At 34.4% G+C, this 17,789-nt stretch overlaps 1 protein-coding gene across 1 annotated transcript in view; it reads right to left on the bottom strand.

The window, feature by feature from the left end:
• Nucleotides 1-4,763: 4,763 nt before the first annotated feature.
• The window catches only part of LOC149160168 (S-type anion channel SLAH3-like), a 33,506-nt gene continuing 20,480 nt past the window's right edge, over nt 4,764-17,789 (bottom strand). Inside the window, exons 3-5 of the mRNA XM_089434527.1 lie at nt 5,429-6,199; nt 5,292-5,323; nt 4,764-5,150 (exon numbers count right to left, since the gene is read on the bottom strand). Of these exons, the coding sequence (XP_089290653.1) occupies nt 4,865-5,150; nt 5,292-5,323; nt 5,429-6,199 (1,089 nt within the window). The 3' untranslated portion in view covers nt 4,764-4,864. The remainder of the gene's footprint in view (nt 5,151-5,291; nt 5,324-5,428; nt 6,200-17,789) is intronic.

Here is a 17,789-nt window from a genome sequence, read left to right on the forward strand (position 1 = left end):
AACACTTGGAGTTTGACTCAACTCTTGGCTCAATAATGCCTGCATTCAGCACACAAGCCAATCGTCCTATTGATTTGAATACCTCTCTGTCTATTTGACTTTCAAGTTCTCTTATGTTGCTTGGTTTTTTCGTTTTCCTAGCATCATATATATTTGTAGTTTTGGTCAGTTTCCCCTCATTATGGGCTTGCAAGACCTTTTTTATCATATTAATGTTAAACTCAAATCAAGGCTCTACATTCTCAACTAGTTTTCCCACTAAGACAACTCTCATAAGTTTTTCACTTAGACTTTGACAAATAGTCAATTATTCTATTGTTAGTATGGTTTTATAAATGGAAAACTAACAAACAAATCATCTCTTAGCATTTTGTAATTTAACTTAAATAAAAAAGAAAAAAAATAAGATAAAATAATATCCATATAGTTCTAAATTTTATTAATAGTAGAAATTTTAAATTTATAAAAAACATAAATTTAATTATTATTATTTATTAAAACATATAAAAGAAATAATATAATTGTATGACGAAATAATGAATGTGTCCAATGTATTTAATTAATTGGAGCTATGGTTAATAAAAATATTAAAGTTTTTAAATTTTATTAATTTCAATTATTATTAACAAAATATTGTTAATAAATTTAAAATAAATATTATTGGATACGAGATAGTGAAAATGTCTATGATACATTTAATAAATCAGAATAATGGTGAATAAAAATATTTGCAGCTTTTCCATATCATTGGCTTCAGTTTAAATTATATTAAAAAGACATATACATATCCATAATTTTCGTAAATAAATATTTCATTATTTTAAATTAAATATTAATACACTGAAAAACTTGATATAATACATTTATGTTTTTAAATTTAAACTTTAATTAAAAATTAAAAATTTTAATTCTATTTTATATCATTAATTTTAATGAAACTACGTCTTAGAGAATATATATAGAAATGTTCCGCATCAAACTATTTATGTTTTCAGGTCTAAAAAATTAAAATACACGAGTTGTAATATATCTTTCATAATACTTATAATTAACATATTATAAAATTAAATATTTTTTAATAATTTAATTATTTTTCTATTATAATATAATTAATATGTTTATTTTACCATAATTAATTGATTTTAAAAACTTTATTCAATGTAATTGAATTTAAAATTTTATTTTTAATAAAATAATGAAGATCTAAATCAAACTTATTCAATTGTAAATTCCCCAAGAAAAATTACAAATAAAAAAATAACGAACATTTAAAATTTGTGTTGTCCCCAGGAAAAAAAAATTGATGCGAACCAATCTAAGTGATATTTGATGATTATTCTGAGTTACAACTTAAGTTTAAATACCCTTAAATCATAAGCTAGTCCTCAACCACAAACACATTGCAAACTAAAAATAATATAAAATATTAAACATAAATCAAAGATAATTTTGTAATTTGTAAAATTTAAAAAAAAATGTAGTGAAAGAAAAACCTCTAAACTTTTAAATGCAGATTCAATATTTAAATAATTTAGAAAATTTTAAAAATTAATTAAAATTTTAGTTAAATTTACGTATAATAGATTTCGTTAAAAATTAATGAACTATGTTGATTTGTAGGAAAGAAGAAAGAAAAATGAGAGAAAGAAATGATAAATTCTATAATAGTGAATTTAGAGAGATGTGAACATGTATTGAAGAAAAGTGACAATTAATTCCAGTTAATTGACAATACAATCATGTGAATATGTATTGAAGAAAAGTGACATCTAGTCTCAGTTAGCTAGCCATACAATCATTAGTCAAGTATCTTATGCAAGTGGATATTAGTAAAACTCATGAATGCACTTTTGGAGTGCTTTTTTGGTGATAATAATGAGGTTGCCATGCATGATTGCACTTCACTAGGATAATTGAAATAGAACTAAGTATATGTTATCTCTAATACCCCCAAAAGCGCTACTAGAGAAAACACAATGAATGAGTGGACTAACAAGAAGTTATGTAAGGTACCTATTTTACAATGCATCTAAGTAACATTGAACAACCAGAGCAAGATGAAAGAGAGAAAATCACTTGGGAACAAACCCCACCTCAACACTATAAAGGAAATACAATTTCTAGGCAATTAGGTCCTTTAGTCCATGCCTTTGGATTGTTGATTGAATTTTGAGTTGGCCTTGCCCCTTTCATGCACAACAAGTGCATGGGCTTTCGAACATATCAATGGGCGCATCTTTATGAGTTTATTCTTCTTATGTATCAGAGACTCAATAAAAGCATCAAGTGTAGACATCACTGTTTGAAAAGTGGAGACATTTACAACATACTCTAGACCCAATTTTGATAATATGGTAAGGATTAATTCAATTTCTTGCTTGGATTTGTCAATTCCACATTTTTCACTTGGAGTAACAAGGTTTTGAACCTTGTGAAGAAATATTGAATGTTTCCAAAATTGTTCGGATCTAATGAGTTGAGTTCATTTTCAAAGATGTAACCCCACATCCCACCCCTCTTCCCAAAGAGAGTCTCGGAAGTGGTCTAAATTTCATTTGGAGTCATGCGTGCTTCAACATGAAACAATTATTGTAGATAAATTGTTAAGCATAGGAGATCAAAGGCCTGGTTGAAATATTTGAACTTTTGAACTATGGAATTTGGTTCAATCTTGATAATTTGAGTTTACTTAGAGTCTTTGCTTCAATTCAAAATAGTTATATGGTGCATTGTTTTAAAAACTGGCACTGGTAACTGGACTAGTCCACCTAATACATTGGGTTTCAAACTGGAACCAATCAGACCAGGACTAGTTATATCTCAATGAACCAATTTAAAAAAAAACACATTAAATAATTATTTTTTAATGAAAAAAAATATTTTTAAGATTTAAAACCATGATTGCAAACCAATAGACACAAAATAGGCAAAGTTTGCTCATATATATACCATGTAAAGGTGAATATATCAAAATGGCACCAAGTGCAATACATATCAACAACAAAATATATAATCAATGAGGTTGTAAATGGCCTCTAGAGTCCAAAAACAAAGCCTACAAGTTATGGGGCCACTAGCCTACTATAAGTCTTTGTATATGATATTAGTGATCAACATTATCACTTGAAAGTTGAAACTTCTCATCAAGATCAAACTTTGTTGGTTGAGTCTCAACTCCCAAACTTTGCAATTGCTTAAGTCACAAACTTCTCTGCTAGTTCAGTGACTTGAGTCTCAAACTTTTAAAGGGTCTGCCATAATATGCCCTATTACTTCATTTGGTGCTCCACATGGCTTTACATGGCCTCATATCCCAACCAAGTTTTGCTTGAACCTGTTAATACCCCCTCCTTCGATAGATTTTTGGTAATATTTGCAGATTATTTTGCCATCAATCATATCACAATTGGCCCATGCAGTGTCCTTGGCTTTTAGAGGCATGATGGTTACTAGTTTTCTCAAGTTCATTGTTCCACTACTCCAGCAAAAACTCAACACTCTCCAAGCTCACAATGAAGCTCACAAAAACTCTAAATGAGATGTGTGAGGCAAATGAGAGGGGAGGCCTCTTTTCATTGGCTTGGAGGGGTTGTTTTTGGAGGAAAACAACCCTTATTTTCCCTCCAAACCACCTCACAAGCCTCCAAGAATGCCTCTGGTGGGTCAGCGATCGACCTAGCAATGAACTGACCGGTTATAGAAAAATCGGTCGGTTTATAGAAAAATCAGTCGATTCCATCATAAACTGGTCAGTGTATGCCCAATTTATCTAAAAAAAGGGCGAATGGGGCTATTGACTGGGTTTTTTGACCAGCTCGGTTGGTTTGGCCAATGAGCCGGTCGGTTTGACCAGTGTTCTAGTTTAGACCGGCTGTTTTTAAAACTATGATATGGCGCGGTAATTGCAAAACGTGAAAACTCCATTCTTTCGGATAGCTCAAACCTTTAGTGCATGCAAATAGATTGTTTATTTTGCTTCTTGCTAGCTCTTGTGGGCTCTAATACCATGTGAAATTGTAGCTGAACCTACACATAATGGATCTAGGTAGAAAACAATGCAGGTAGAAGAGAAGAAAGAAAGTTGAGAGAAAGAAATGATGAATTCTATTCACATGCAAAATGAAAGAATACAATTACATATGATACACTTTACATAATTGAACTAATATAGTAGTGAATTTAGAGAAATGTGAACATGTAGTGAAGAAAACTGACAATTAGTCCTAGTTAACTAATCATCCGAGTCATTAATTAACTCTCTCGTACAAATAAAAATTAGTAAAACTCAGATATAGCCTTGTGAAGTGCCTTCTTGGTGATAACAATAAATTTGTCATACATTTTTTTTATTTTTATTTTTATTTTTTTTTTCTGAATTTGACTAATTCTATTATCATACAAAACAAATATACAAAATAGAGTACAAAGGCAAGGCTTAAGGATATGTGCTTATCAGCCCTGGCCTTGCCCACTTATCAGCGCCAAAATTGAAGGGATTCAAAATTGGGCATATCGCTGAATCACTGCCGACACTGTTACATAACATAGATGGATGGAACATAGACAGACACGAAGACACCAGGGCCATAGAGTAGCCCGGACAAAGACACATAGACAACTGGACAATGACAATTGACACTTGGACAATTACAGGTGACACTTGAACATTATAGCCGACAAATTGACAGAGATAAAGCTGCCACTTAGTCGAATTACACATCGATAAATTTGTCATACATAACTTCACTCCATTAATCTAATTAAAGTATCACTAAATGCATGTTATTTCCAATAAAATCCACAAACATTGGAAAGCATTTTACTTCTTTTCTTCCTATTAATTTTTTTTTGATTGTTTGCGGATCTAAACCGCGTCGGATCCTTCTTGCCTCCTGCAGAATTCTTGGCTTTTTTCGAATTCTGTTTTGTCTGCAATTGCAATGCTAGCATCGTTTGGAAAGAGGGCACCCGGCACCAAGGCCTTCGATATGGTAACCAACAAGAGACTAAACACTGTGAAAGAAGATATAATGGACAATGCCACAGCTAGGGATTGTGTAAATGGATGTCTGACTTCATTTGAATATTTGATTGTGGCAACGGCAGCACTGGTCAAAGGAGATGTATAAGCCCACCAAGCAATAGAAAATCTGTAGATAAGAACAAATTAAGTTGTTAAAACCTTGGCAGCATAACAGGAAACATGAAAGGAGATATGACTATAATGCTAAGTGGTACAATGTCCACACTTTAGACAAAAGAAATTGCTTACAAAATGGAAAATATAATACCTGAAACCACGAAAGAAGTTGAGTCGAACAACCTGATGTTATCAAGAAATAAAATAACATTTAGAAGGCTTTTTTTCTCTAATAAACAACCATCTTGATAGAAACTTAAAACTAAGAAACTGAAATTTTGTAGGTACCAGAGAGATGTACAGAAAGAGAGCAATGAAATAGAAAATTCTTGAAAAATAGTCGAAGTCTCCTCGAATTCTTTCCCAAGCCACAGACGCCACACTGGGAGTGGCTACAAATAAGAAAACAACAGGATGAAGCTCTTTAGGAAGAGTTTCATTTGTGGGTAATCTCTGGTAAAGGGTCACAAAAAGCACTATGTAATGGGCCAACCCCACAGCAAATGTAAAAATAGCTCCCTCCTTCCATCCAGTTGCTGCTCCAAGCAATGCCCCAACAAAGTTTCCAACAATTGCCAAATAGTTTGTAGGGTTAGCTATTTCTGATAATCTTCTACGACCTCCTAGCATCCACTGCCCATAGATCTTCAGTTCCAAACAAAGCACAGGAGAGACAAAAACACACCATATAAAAGGATGTATAGATTTTGCTATCTGTCGGGGTACTCCAAGTGCTAAGAGCATAGAAGCTATCCATGGCGCAAAGAAGAAATTCACTCGAACAGGATTATAGTATTCAATCCGAACTGCTTCAAAGTAAAACATGCACTTCAATGCATACACCACGAAAACTATAGTTAGTGTCACAAGTCCCAGACACCACAATACCATGTTGATAATTTCAGGAACATGTAAAAACTCCATGGATGGTGTTTGCACTAGTATTTTCCAGAGAACAGTTTGACTGCCAACACCAATACAGATACCAAAGCAGGATACTGGAAATCGCAGGAGAAATGGCCATAGATTGTCGGTGGAGATCACCAACTCCTCCGAGTCCTGATCAAAATTAATAAATAATTGGAAAATGAGTCTTTGAGGCACTGTCAAAAATACCTAAAATAAGACCTAATCTTACACACAATATTTTATATGCAAGAAAGCAGCACATATGCCAATCGGACAATTATTCGAGCACAAAAAAGAGGACCACAATCTCGGATAACTTCTCTCAAACTTCAAGACCCTTAAAGCAGTCAGATTTGGAAAAGGCCATTTCTGATTCAAAGTAGTCTAGGTTGCTGTAACAGAGTATTCAAATAGAAGAGAAGCTGATTTGCAATTAAGGTTGAGGCCATCAATGACTATTTCAGGCATCGGGTAATCTAACTTCCTTAAGTTTGGTATCAATTCTGGCAAAATAACTCCAAACCCTAGAATCGAATAAAAGGGCCTACATTATGCACTGAGTTTGAGAGCTCATTGATGCATGGTATTATCTCTTGTATTCCTTGATGGTATGTTGCAGGTTTTACGAACTGGCTGCACTTTCCATTTTATCCTCCTTTTTTATTCCACTTTGTATTGTATTTTACAATTTAGTGAAACATGCGTCAACCTCGAGGGGATTATGCCTGTGTTTCCATTGAAGTTTGAACCAGCCTGCGTGAATGGGCTAGCATACGAAGCTGGCCTTTTTCCGAAATTATAATGGTTATTTGTTTAAAGCTTTAATAGCAGGTTTTATTGGTACTGTGGAGTATGGATCCAATTTCTTGGCTAGTGAAAGAGGTGACTTCACTCTTTTAGCATAAAGTCTACTTGAAGATATATATTTGGTATTGTCCAGAGAGGCGGTAAATTTGTTAGGATGGTCAAAATTTGGGAATGTATTTTAATCATTTTATAGTTTTGTTTTTAATTCTTTGTTCTGAAATGCATTATCATATAATTTGTCATTTAGTTTAACAAATTTTGGTTGGAAAAATTGAAGTTAATGGTGGTATATTTTAGGGATAAATTTTATTTTGGTGATTTAGGGTTCTAAATATTTTTGAGTCTATTTAGTCGTTAAATGATCATTTTTAGATAAAAGATTCTACATGTCAAGAGCTTTCTAAAACCACAATTATCACCTCAATTGAAGTTTGCATGGGGAAGCTATGCCTTCTACAAGTTCACCTATCCTATTGATGGCCATGAAACCAAGTGGACACATGCTTAAGTTATTCACATATATGGGCTAATCACATGGACTTTCAAAAATCTTTTAGATGGTCTATAAACCCAATCCTAATTGAGAGTTCATGCATACAAAAACCCTAAACCTAACCTCAAAGGGATAAGGAGACATGTCAATCATTGGGCCACTATGAAAGGAAGAGCTTCCATTCTTATTGTATGGATTTGATGTTCAATGGTTGAATAGTAAATAGAACAAGGAAGTGGAATAGTTCAAAAAAACAAAGAAAGTAGAATCCCTTGTAGCAACCATATAAGCCACAATGTTCATGGAAACTCCATAATGGGTTCATCTTTCTTTGTATTTGTGTTTCATATTTGAAAACCAAAAAGTAAGCCATAGCCCTCACCCTTTAGTTAAGTTTTGTCATATTGGATTTCCTAGGGTGTATCTTGTGTTCATTGTGTGGATGTTGTGGTATTTGTTTCAGCTCGTTTTAATATTTAGTGTGCATGGCTAGTAATCTTAATATTGAATCGTAAATAAAACTCCACATTACAAAGAGTATACATAGCCTTGTAAGATTAGCTATGATGATTGTTCCAGTGGATTATACACAATAGTTTATAGATCATAATGGTATCATAGTAGTTTTCTTTGGTAATTTTGTGGGAAATTGTAGGATTGAAAAATTGGCTTAAGGAAGAAGTACCAAAACCTTGGGCATAGAAGATGAGTACATTAACAATCCAATAGATGGCTAGTAGGACAGACTTGCGAATATAGAAGTATAATTTGTTGAAATCTCTTGAAATATGATGATCCTCGTAGCATTGTTAGAGCACAAGTTTGAATCTTTCAAGGAATTTGGTAGCTCTAACTCAAATCCCAATTTAGGCGGGAAATCTATAGACAAAGATGACCTATAAAAAGATACAAAGAAAGAGAAATGAAGTTACAAAATTAGTTCTTACCAAATTTCGTGTCTAAAGTAGACATGAAAGTAGACATCAAACCCTATTAAGGTAACATTGACAATGTTAAGTTCAATCCATCGCTGTAATGTTGGAATTATGATTATACTGAGAGGGGGGGTATGAATTAATATATATAAAATTTAAACAATTTCACAATACATAATGATTGAAAACATCCCAATAGAAAAATAAATCAATCATCACATAAGAACACCAAATGTACATGGAAACCCTTGCAGAAGAAAACCAAAAATATTCTTAGTTTCTGAGTTTGTCCTTCAATCTTTGATTACAATAGTGTACTGGCACTGGCTAGAAGGAGAAATCAATGACATCAATCCCTTGAAATATGCAAGAACCAACTTGTTTTAGGCTACAACCTAATTGAGGCACCAACCTCACAGATATAGAAGCATCATCTTTCTTTAGGCTATAACCTGATTGAGGCACCAAACTCAAAGATATGCAATCACCAACTTGCCTAACTCAAAGATATGCAATCACCACCTTGCCTAACTCAAAGATATGCAATCACCAACTTGCCTAACTCAAAGATATGCAATCACCAACTTGCCTTAGGCTACAACCTGATTGAGCACCAACCTCAAAGATATGTAAGCAACAACTTTCCTTAGGCTACAACTTGATTCATGCAACAACCTCAACGATGTGCGAGTACCATATTTCTTTACGCTACAACCTAAGAGGCACCAACCTCTAAAATCATAGTGGACCTTCCCTTTTCATAACATTTTCACACTTGGACCCACAAGTCTTCAAATCAAAATTCAAAAGCAAATATTCACCTCTCTAGTTTTATTTTGCAATTCAACATATCTCTGCAATAGCATATATTCTAATTTTGGTCTTCCAATAGCGGCTCAGACTTCTTCTTCATGCTCAACAAAATTTAAGAATGAATATACCTAAACTAGTAGCAAGCAATATCATATGTGATCAACATAGCCAAAGAACTTGGAAAATATAAGGCTCAACTCCTTGGCATACTTAAACTCGGACCCACATAAGTCAAATGCAAACTCAACATTTTTTCCCTCAATTATTTCGTGATTGATCTTATGGAGCAATTACTTGGGTCTAATTGGCTTCACAATGCAATTTCTCACACGAATTGGCGCTCGACCTTTTGTACTTGACCTCCTCGAGAGATGGCTTGACCACCCATTGCATTGGCTTAAGATTTCACTGTATCTCAGGCCTCCTACAGAGATAGCTTGACCACTTTTTTTGTTTCCTTGACCTTTCACCACAACTCAAGCTCCTATAAAGATGGATTTTCTACTCGTGCTTCCACAAAGATAGTTCCCATCTTGGGCTTCCACAAAGATAGCTCCCCTTTCGGGCTTACAGAGAAAGCTCACCTTTCAAGCTTCCACGGACATAGCTTTCTCTTACGGGCTTCCATAGAGAGCTCGCCCTTACGAGCTTTCGCAGACTTCCACAGAAATGGCTCATTCTCTCAATCTTCCATGGGATTCCATGGAGATGACTCACCTTTTTTGAAGTGATAACTCAATGCTTATCAATGAAACCAACATTATACCATCTATTCTCAACTTCTCCACACTATCACACTAGCCCTTGATCCTCATCTTTTGATCAACCTTGATTTAGATCTCATTGTGTTGCTCGGTGTAAACAATCAAACTTCATCAAAATGGAGCTCATGTATATATAAAATTTTACGTCATATAATTTGGATCGGGGACGACCCAAAACAATTGGATGATCAATTAAAATAGATCAACATTGTGTTAATGCCAATGTGGATTCCGTTCAAGGGCTATCGTGTTATCCCATAGGACCACCTCCCAAAACCATGTGCTCACTCGGATAGGCCTTTGTTTTCCCAAGTCTAACATTGATGCTCTCTAGGGCTTATTGTTTTAGCCCATAGGACCACCTTTGAAATTGTATGCTTACCATTGATCTGACTCTAGCCTTTTAGCTCTCGGAAGCTTAATATGTTTTCCATGTGACCTAACTTCATGATCATTCTCTTAACCATTTGGTCGAACTTATGTAGGTGTCAACATGACGAATTGTAGATGTAATTGTGCCATGCGTCACTGTCTAAGTGGTGCCATGTGTCACTAAAAAATGGCGTAGTCAACCACCCAAAAATGTCAAAGTTCTATGCCACATGTCACCTTTCGTACCTAGCCATGTCATCATAAATGTTCACATCACCATCTAGTTTTCCATGCCACATCATCATCTTTGTGTTTTCATGTCCACGTGTCATCATCTTACCATCCAAGTTATCTGCCACATCATCCTCATTGTGTTTTCATTTCCACGTGTCATTATTTTACTAGATAAGGTTTTTTCCATGTCGTCCTCATCGTGCTATCATGTCCAAATCTCATCGTCTTACTGGCCAAGTTGTACGCCACATCATGCTTGTTGTCATGTCCACCTAACTTGTTACATGGGTTTGCAATGACATCCTTATCATCCTGTTACTTGTCTACGCCATGTTGCCACATGTTGAGGCAACATGGGTCCACGTCATTCTCTCGTACTGATCATGTCAACAACTCTACATATGCATGTCATGTGTCGAGGCAATATGGGTCCATGTATTAGCCACGTTAGGAGAGTACTACTAGAATTTGAATTGGAAGGAGGGGATCCACACTAATCATGGTCATTGATCAACCCCATTTTAAACCACCATGGCATTCAACCTCCCTCGTTTTAAAAATTGATCTTATGGGAGGGCCTCGTACCCACGAGGATCATTGGATTTGAGCCCATCAGGATTAATAGTCAGCAACATGTGCACCATATGTACCATTAAGCTTCATTCAATTTAAAACCACTGCTACTGTGAATCGCACAATCCTTAATACTATCTGTCAGATCCACTGATAGAGTTGCACATTGTTTAACAAATTTGAGGTTTGACCCCTTTTGTACACTGGTGGCCTTTAAATCAAGCTTTCTATTGGTTCCTTGAGAGTTTTTCCAAGTGCCATATGCCGTTGGAAAACTCTCACATAGGGTTATCCAATCAGAACCTATGCATTCTTGTTTGATCGTCATAACTTTATCAAACACTCAATAAACATCTTCAGGCCTCCAAACATATTTTTGACACCAATAACATTGATAGTCTATGTGTCACATATTGTTGGAAAGCTCTTGGAGAGGACTATCTAGCCAAAAACTTTGCATGCTTGTTTGATTAACATAACTATAATGAATCCTCAATAAACTAAAAACATCTTTAGGCCCCCAAACATCCTTTGGCATCAATGACATTAGTTTTCATCAATGACGACACATTGGAAAATGATATCCCCCCTTTGGCATTGATGGAAACACCACAAAACATTGATGGTAATTGATGGAAATGGGTTGAGATCCCCCTATCAAGTTGTCAATCCAAATACTCCTCACTTACTTACGTTGTTGGTTAATGTCTCCTTTCTCTCCCCCTTTGACATCAATGGAAAAGAGGGTTACTAGGAACTGTCCAATTACAAATAGTTTCTTAAACAATAATTTCTCATTGTTGATCCAAAGTTTTCTCCTCCTGTGAATGGATTCTCGCCATTTAAATGCTTTGTTTTTATGTTTTTTACAACCATACTTCCCCTATGAATCGTTTATGGTATGCATTGCTCCTCATTTTCCAATTCTCCTTTCTTTCCATCTACCTAATCAAATTCATCTCCCCCTATCAATAGTATATATTTTAACTGAGATTAGTGAGGCATTCCTTCCTATGAGGAAGAATTTTTTTTTTTCATTCACCATTTTTCAATTGCAATTCCATCAGTCATATATACATTACTTGAAGTTTTGTTAGCCTTGGAGACCAATTTTTTTTGTATTAGCATTTATGATTTCACATCTCTTGGAATTGAATGGGAGATCATACATTAGAATGACACTCAATAAATTGTGTTTCATTCCTTCCACATATAACACATTTTGAGCCTTAGTTCTTCCATTATCAGTGTTTATCAATCCTTTTCTGACAATTCTTGTTGATGTGTTGCTACAAAGAATTACCTTGCCTACATCGTCTTCCTTGAGTTTGATGAACTTACTCTGATCGCCTGTCATATGTCTTAAGCAATCAATGTCAATATTAAGAATAATTTTTTTGTTTTTGCACATACAACATGAGGCCACACTCTTCTTACTTTTCTTGAATTTATAGGAGGATATTCTTCCTTCCTTGGGTTTTGATACCTATTTTTACTGCTACTACAGTCTCATGCTTTATGCTGTTGCATTTGTAACGTTCAACATGCTTCTGCAAGAGAAAAAAGGGATTACCTCTTCTATTTTCATAGTTGTTCTTTGGATATTATTTTCTTTCAAGATTTCTTCTTGCATAGGCTTTACAGCGAACTACTATATCACCAAAATTATTGCATGAGTAATAGTATCCATAAAAGAAAGGTTAGTACCTAAATGAATATGGCCTACTGAAAGGAATGGTCATGTTGATTCTATTTTTCCTATCTTTTTGAAATAATGTTTTTGATTCATATCTACATTTGTGCCTTTTGAAGTGCTTGCATGGCTACCATTTTCTCCTTTTGTTGATTTCTTTTCATCTCCCTTAGCTTTTTTTTGGATGATTCAGCTTTGTTTTGACAGATCCATGGTTGCGCATTTTCTACTTTCCTTCTCTGTTGTTGATGAGCTTGACTCTCCCTTGTTGTTATTTGGGATATATTCATACCCAAGATCTGCCTTTAATAATTATGATCTCTGAAGTCTAAGGATGTGATATAATGACTCAAATCCTTTTATAAGTTTCAAGTTTTGATTGAGCTGGTTTGAAACCTTATCTAATTCTTTTCTCAAAAGAACCATTTCTTCTTCCAACCTTTCACAATGTTCTTCCTATTGTTTTTAACTTCTTTGATATAATTTCCTTTACCCATTTGGTTTCTGCTAGTTCAGTTTTTAGAAGAATGGCATAATCTACATAATAGTCTTTATCCTTATATTCTTGAAGTCGATGTTCTAATCTATCTTTTTCCTTAAAGTTGATCTATCTTTTTCCTTAAAGGTCTTAGATCTTCCAAGGCACTTACAAGTTCTCCTTCAAGGTCTCCTCTTCAACATTTTAATCGCTCAAGACTATGAACAATATCTCTCCTTTTTCATTATCCAACATGCTTTCATTTCTTTCACAATCACTATCTTCTTTGGAGTACAAGCTTCTATTTTTGAAACTTTGTCTTCTTTTATAATCATTAGATTTGAATTTTACTTCATTGTCACTATCATTTGCTTTCACATAAGGACATTTAGATGCACAATTTCATATTCTACCACATTCAAAACATTTAAATGGAAGCCTACATTTGAACTTTTCAGTTCCCTTTTTCAACTTCCTCACAAATTTGGCTTCTTCTTCATTTGATTCATGACTAGAGTCTTCCTAAACCTCATGTTTGCTTCTTTCCTTGATTTCTTTGAGTGTGGTTTCTCTAGGTCTCGTCTTCTCCTTTTTTATCCTTAGTTCATATGCCGTAAGAGTTTCATGAAGAGAATAGATGTTCAAATTTTGAATGTCAGATAGTTCCTCAATGACTGAAACTTTAAGATTAAATATTGAGGGAAGGAATCTTAATATTTTATGAACAACATCAAATTCCTTAATTGTCTTGTCGAGACCTTTGATTTGACTATTCTGTCTACTTGAAGAAAGTATGAGGCAATATTTTCATCTTCCATTTTCAAAATTTCAAACTAACCTCTATAAGTTTGCAGCTTAGCTTCCATTATTTTGTCATCCCTTTCATAATAACTTTTAAGCTTCTCCAAAATATCCTTGGGTGACTTGCAATGCATCACTTCACAAATTTAATATCTGATAAAAAAATTAAAATGGCATTCTTTTCCATGGAACTAAATGTATAGAGATCTTTACCAACTGCATCGGTAGGAGGAGTTGCAGGTACTTGATAACCATTTTCAATAGTCATCCATACATCAGTACCCCAAGACATAATGTAAGTTTTCATTCTTATTTTCCAAAAGGCATAGTTTGTTCCATCAAATTGGGGAGGCTTGCTTGAAGATCCCATGATATTGTCCATGTTCCCTGTGATCAACCTTCCAGTGATTAAATGTTCCTAAAGGAACCTACATTGATTCCAATTGTTTAAATTATGATTATACAGAGAAGGGGGTTGAATCAATATAATGTCCAATTTAAATAATTTCAAAATACATCATAACTGAAAACATACCAATATATAAATAAATCAATCATGACATAATAACACCATATGTATGTGGAAACCCTTGTGGGAGGAAACCACAAATATTCTTAGTTTCTTCTTCAATATTTCATTATAATGGTTTACTCGCACTAGCTAGAAGGAGGCACCAATCCCTTGAAATATGAAAGAACCAACTTGCTTTAGGCTACAACCTGATTGAGGAACCAACCTCAGAGATATATAAGCACCGACTTGCCTTAGGCTACAACCTAATTGTGGTACCAACCTCAAAGATATGCAAGAACCAAATTTCCTTAGGCTAGAACCTTATTGAAGCACCAACCTTAGAGATATGCAAGGACCAACTTTCCTTAGGCTACAACCTGATTGAGGCATCAACCTTAGTTATGTGAAAGTACCATCTTGATTTAGGCTACAACCTAAAAGTCACCAACCTCTGAAAGCATAGTGGACCTTCCCTTTTCATAACATTTTCACACTTGGATCCACAAGTCTTCAAATCAAAATTCAAAAGAAAATATTCACCTCCTTGATTTTATCTTGTAATTTAACATATATTTGCAACAACATATATTCTAATTCTAGTTTTCCAATAGTGGCTATGACTTCTTCTTCATACTCAACACAAGTTAATCATGAATATACCCAGACTAGTCGAAGGTGATCTCATATATGATCAACACATTTAAAGAATTTAACAAGTATAAGGCTGGGCTCCTTGACTTACTTAAACAGGGTCCCATGTAATTCAAATGGAAACTCAATAATTTTTCCATCAACCTTTTCCTACTCAATCTTATGCAATGATTACTTGGGCCTTTTTGGATTCATGATGCAAGTTCTCCCATTAATTGAGATAAATAAACAATATGTTAATGTTGGTGTGATTCCCTTTGAGAGCTATCATGTTGGCACAAAGGATCACCTCCCAAAATCATGTGTTCATTGAGATAAACATTTTTTTTCCTAAGGCCTACGACAATACCCTTTAGGGCTTGTTGTTTTAGCCTATAGGACTACCTTCAAAACCATGTGCTTACCATTAGTCCAACACTATCCCTTTAGCCCTCAGAGGCTTAATATATTTTCCATGTGGCCATTCTCTTAACCATTTGGTAAAACTTATGATGATGTTAGCATGATGAGTTACTGACATCATTATGCCACGCATCACCCTCGGAGTTGTGCCACATGTCACTCAAAAATGACATAGTCAGGCACCCAAAAGTGTTGGTTTTCTATGCCATGTGTCACTTGTCGTACTCTTCTACATCATCATAAATGTTTATTTCACTATCCTACTATCCATTCCATGTCATCCTCATTGTGATTTCATGTCCATGTGTCATCATCTTATTTGCCAAGTTGTTGGTCATGTCATCCTTGTAATGTTTTCATGTCCCTGTGTCATTGTCTTACTAGCCAATCTATCTACCACATCATCCTCATCTTGTTGTCATGTCCATGTGTCATCATCTTATTGGCCAATTTCTTCCATGTCATCTTCATTGTCCTGTCCACATGATTTGCTACGTGAAATTTCCATGTCATCCTCATCTTCCTGTCACTTGTCTACCTTATGCTACCACCTGTCGAGGCGAAATAGGTCCACATCATTCTCTATGTATTGGCCATGTCATGAGCAGCTCTATATATGCCTACCACGTGTTGAGATGATACAAGTCCATGTATTAGCCACGTCAAGAGACTATTGCTAACATTTGAATTAGGTGGATGGGGTCTAGATCAATCATGGTTTTCTATCAACCCCATGTCAAACCACCATGGTATTCATCTTACCTTTGCATTAACATTTGATCTTAAGGGAGGGAATTGCTATTCATGAGGATTATTGGATCTGGGCATTTCCGGATCAATTGTCGGTAACATGTGCACCATATGTATCATTAAAATTTATGCAAGTTCAAACCTCCACTGTCATCAATCGCACAACCTCAATATTATCTTCCAGATCCACTAAAAATGTTGCATATTATTTAGCAAATTTGAGGTTTGACCCCTTTTGTGCACTAGTATAATTTAAATCAAGTTTTCTCCTGATTCCATGAGAGTTTGGCCAAGTGCCATATACCATTGGAAAGATCTCGTAGAGGGATATCCAACCAGAAAATGTGCATGCTTATTTGATTTTCATAACTTCAACAAATATTAAATGAATATCATCGTTCCTCCAAACAACTTTTTGATATCAATTGCATTGATGGGATAATTTCCATATATCGTTGGAAACCTCTTGGAGAAGGTTATCCAACCAAAACCTTTGCATTCTTGTTTAATTAGCATAACTATAGAAAATCATCAATAAACTCAAAACATTTTTAGGCCTTCGAACATCCTTCAACATCAATGACATTGTCATCAATGACAAAACAATGGTCAACATGTAATAATTAGAAGTCTATTTCAACACTCATAACATAGGGGAAGTAAAAAAAGATATCATTTACATGACTAAAGTTAGAAGGACATGCCCAAACTTATGGAAAATTCAGATTGTGATCAGGGACAATTTTAGGGGCTAAGTTTTGTTGATGGGTTAATTTTCCATGTTTTTTCCAAACAAAAAGATTCACCAATTTCCATTTTTATAAAAAACATTTGCCCAAATTTTATAATATAAAATTATTCTACTTTAAAAATTACTAAAAAAATTATAGTGACTATATAAAAAATATATAGAAATTAGAATATTTTTATAAATGTATCAACAAACATTTTGCAATTTGCATATTACAAACTAGTAAGATTCCCCAAGATTTTTATAGTTTAGAATAAATTTCCATCTCTAAAATTTTCCCTAATAATGATGATTAGGCTAGAGAGTAATCCCCTAATAACTAAGTAGGAGGTGCTTAGATGATCCAAACTTATACAGGAACACAATAGAATACATATACAAACATAAACACATAGGTGGAACATATATAAAACTTCCTTTCATTAAGATCAAAGAACTGAAATATGCTTACATACAAAATGGAAATAAACTAGCTCGGGTGATGGTAGCTTATCTCTTAGAAGAAATGTGGTGTCTACATGCCTCTGAGTTGTGTTTTTTCCCCAAGTAAAAATCACAATTTTATTCATAATGAACAAAATTACATATTGTAGATGCTAGAAGGAATATGTGTAAAACAACAAATCCTGGTATCCAAGATCAATAACAAATCATCAAAGAGTTAATACAAATCTACTCTCTTCTACCTCTCTTTTTTTCCACTTTCCTC

The sequence above is a fragment of the Pinus tabuliformis genome, chromosome 5_2 (genome assembly GCF_031772625.1).
Source record: "Pinus tabuliformis cultivar Carrire ecotype Pingquan chromosome 5_2, CPIR1, whole genome shotgun sequence".
In the NCBI taxonomy this organism is placed as follows: domain Eukaryota; kingdom Viridiplantae; phylum Streptophyta; class Pinopsida; order Pinales; family Pinaceae; genus Pinus; species Pinus tabuliformis.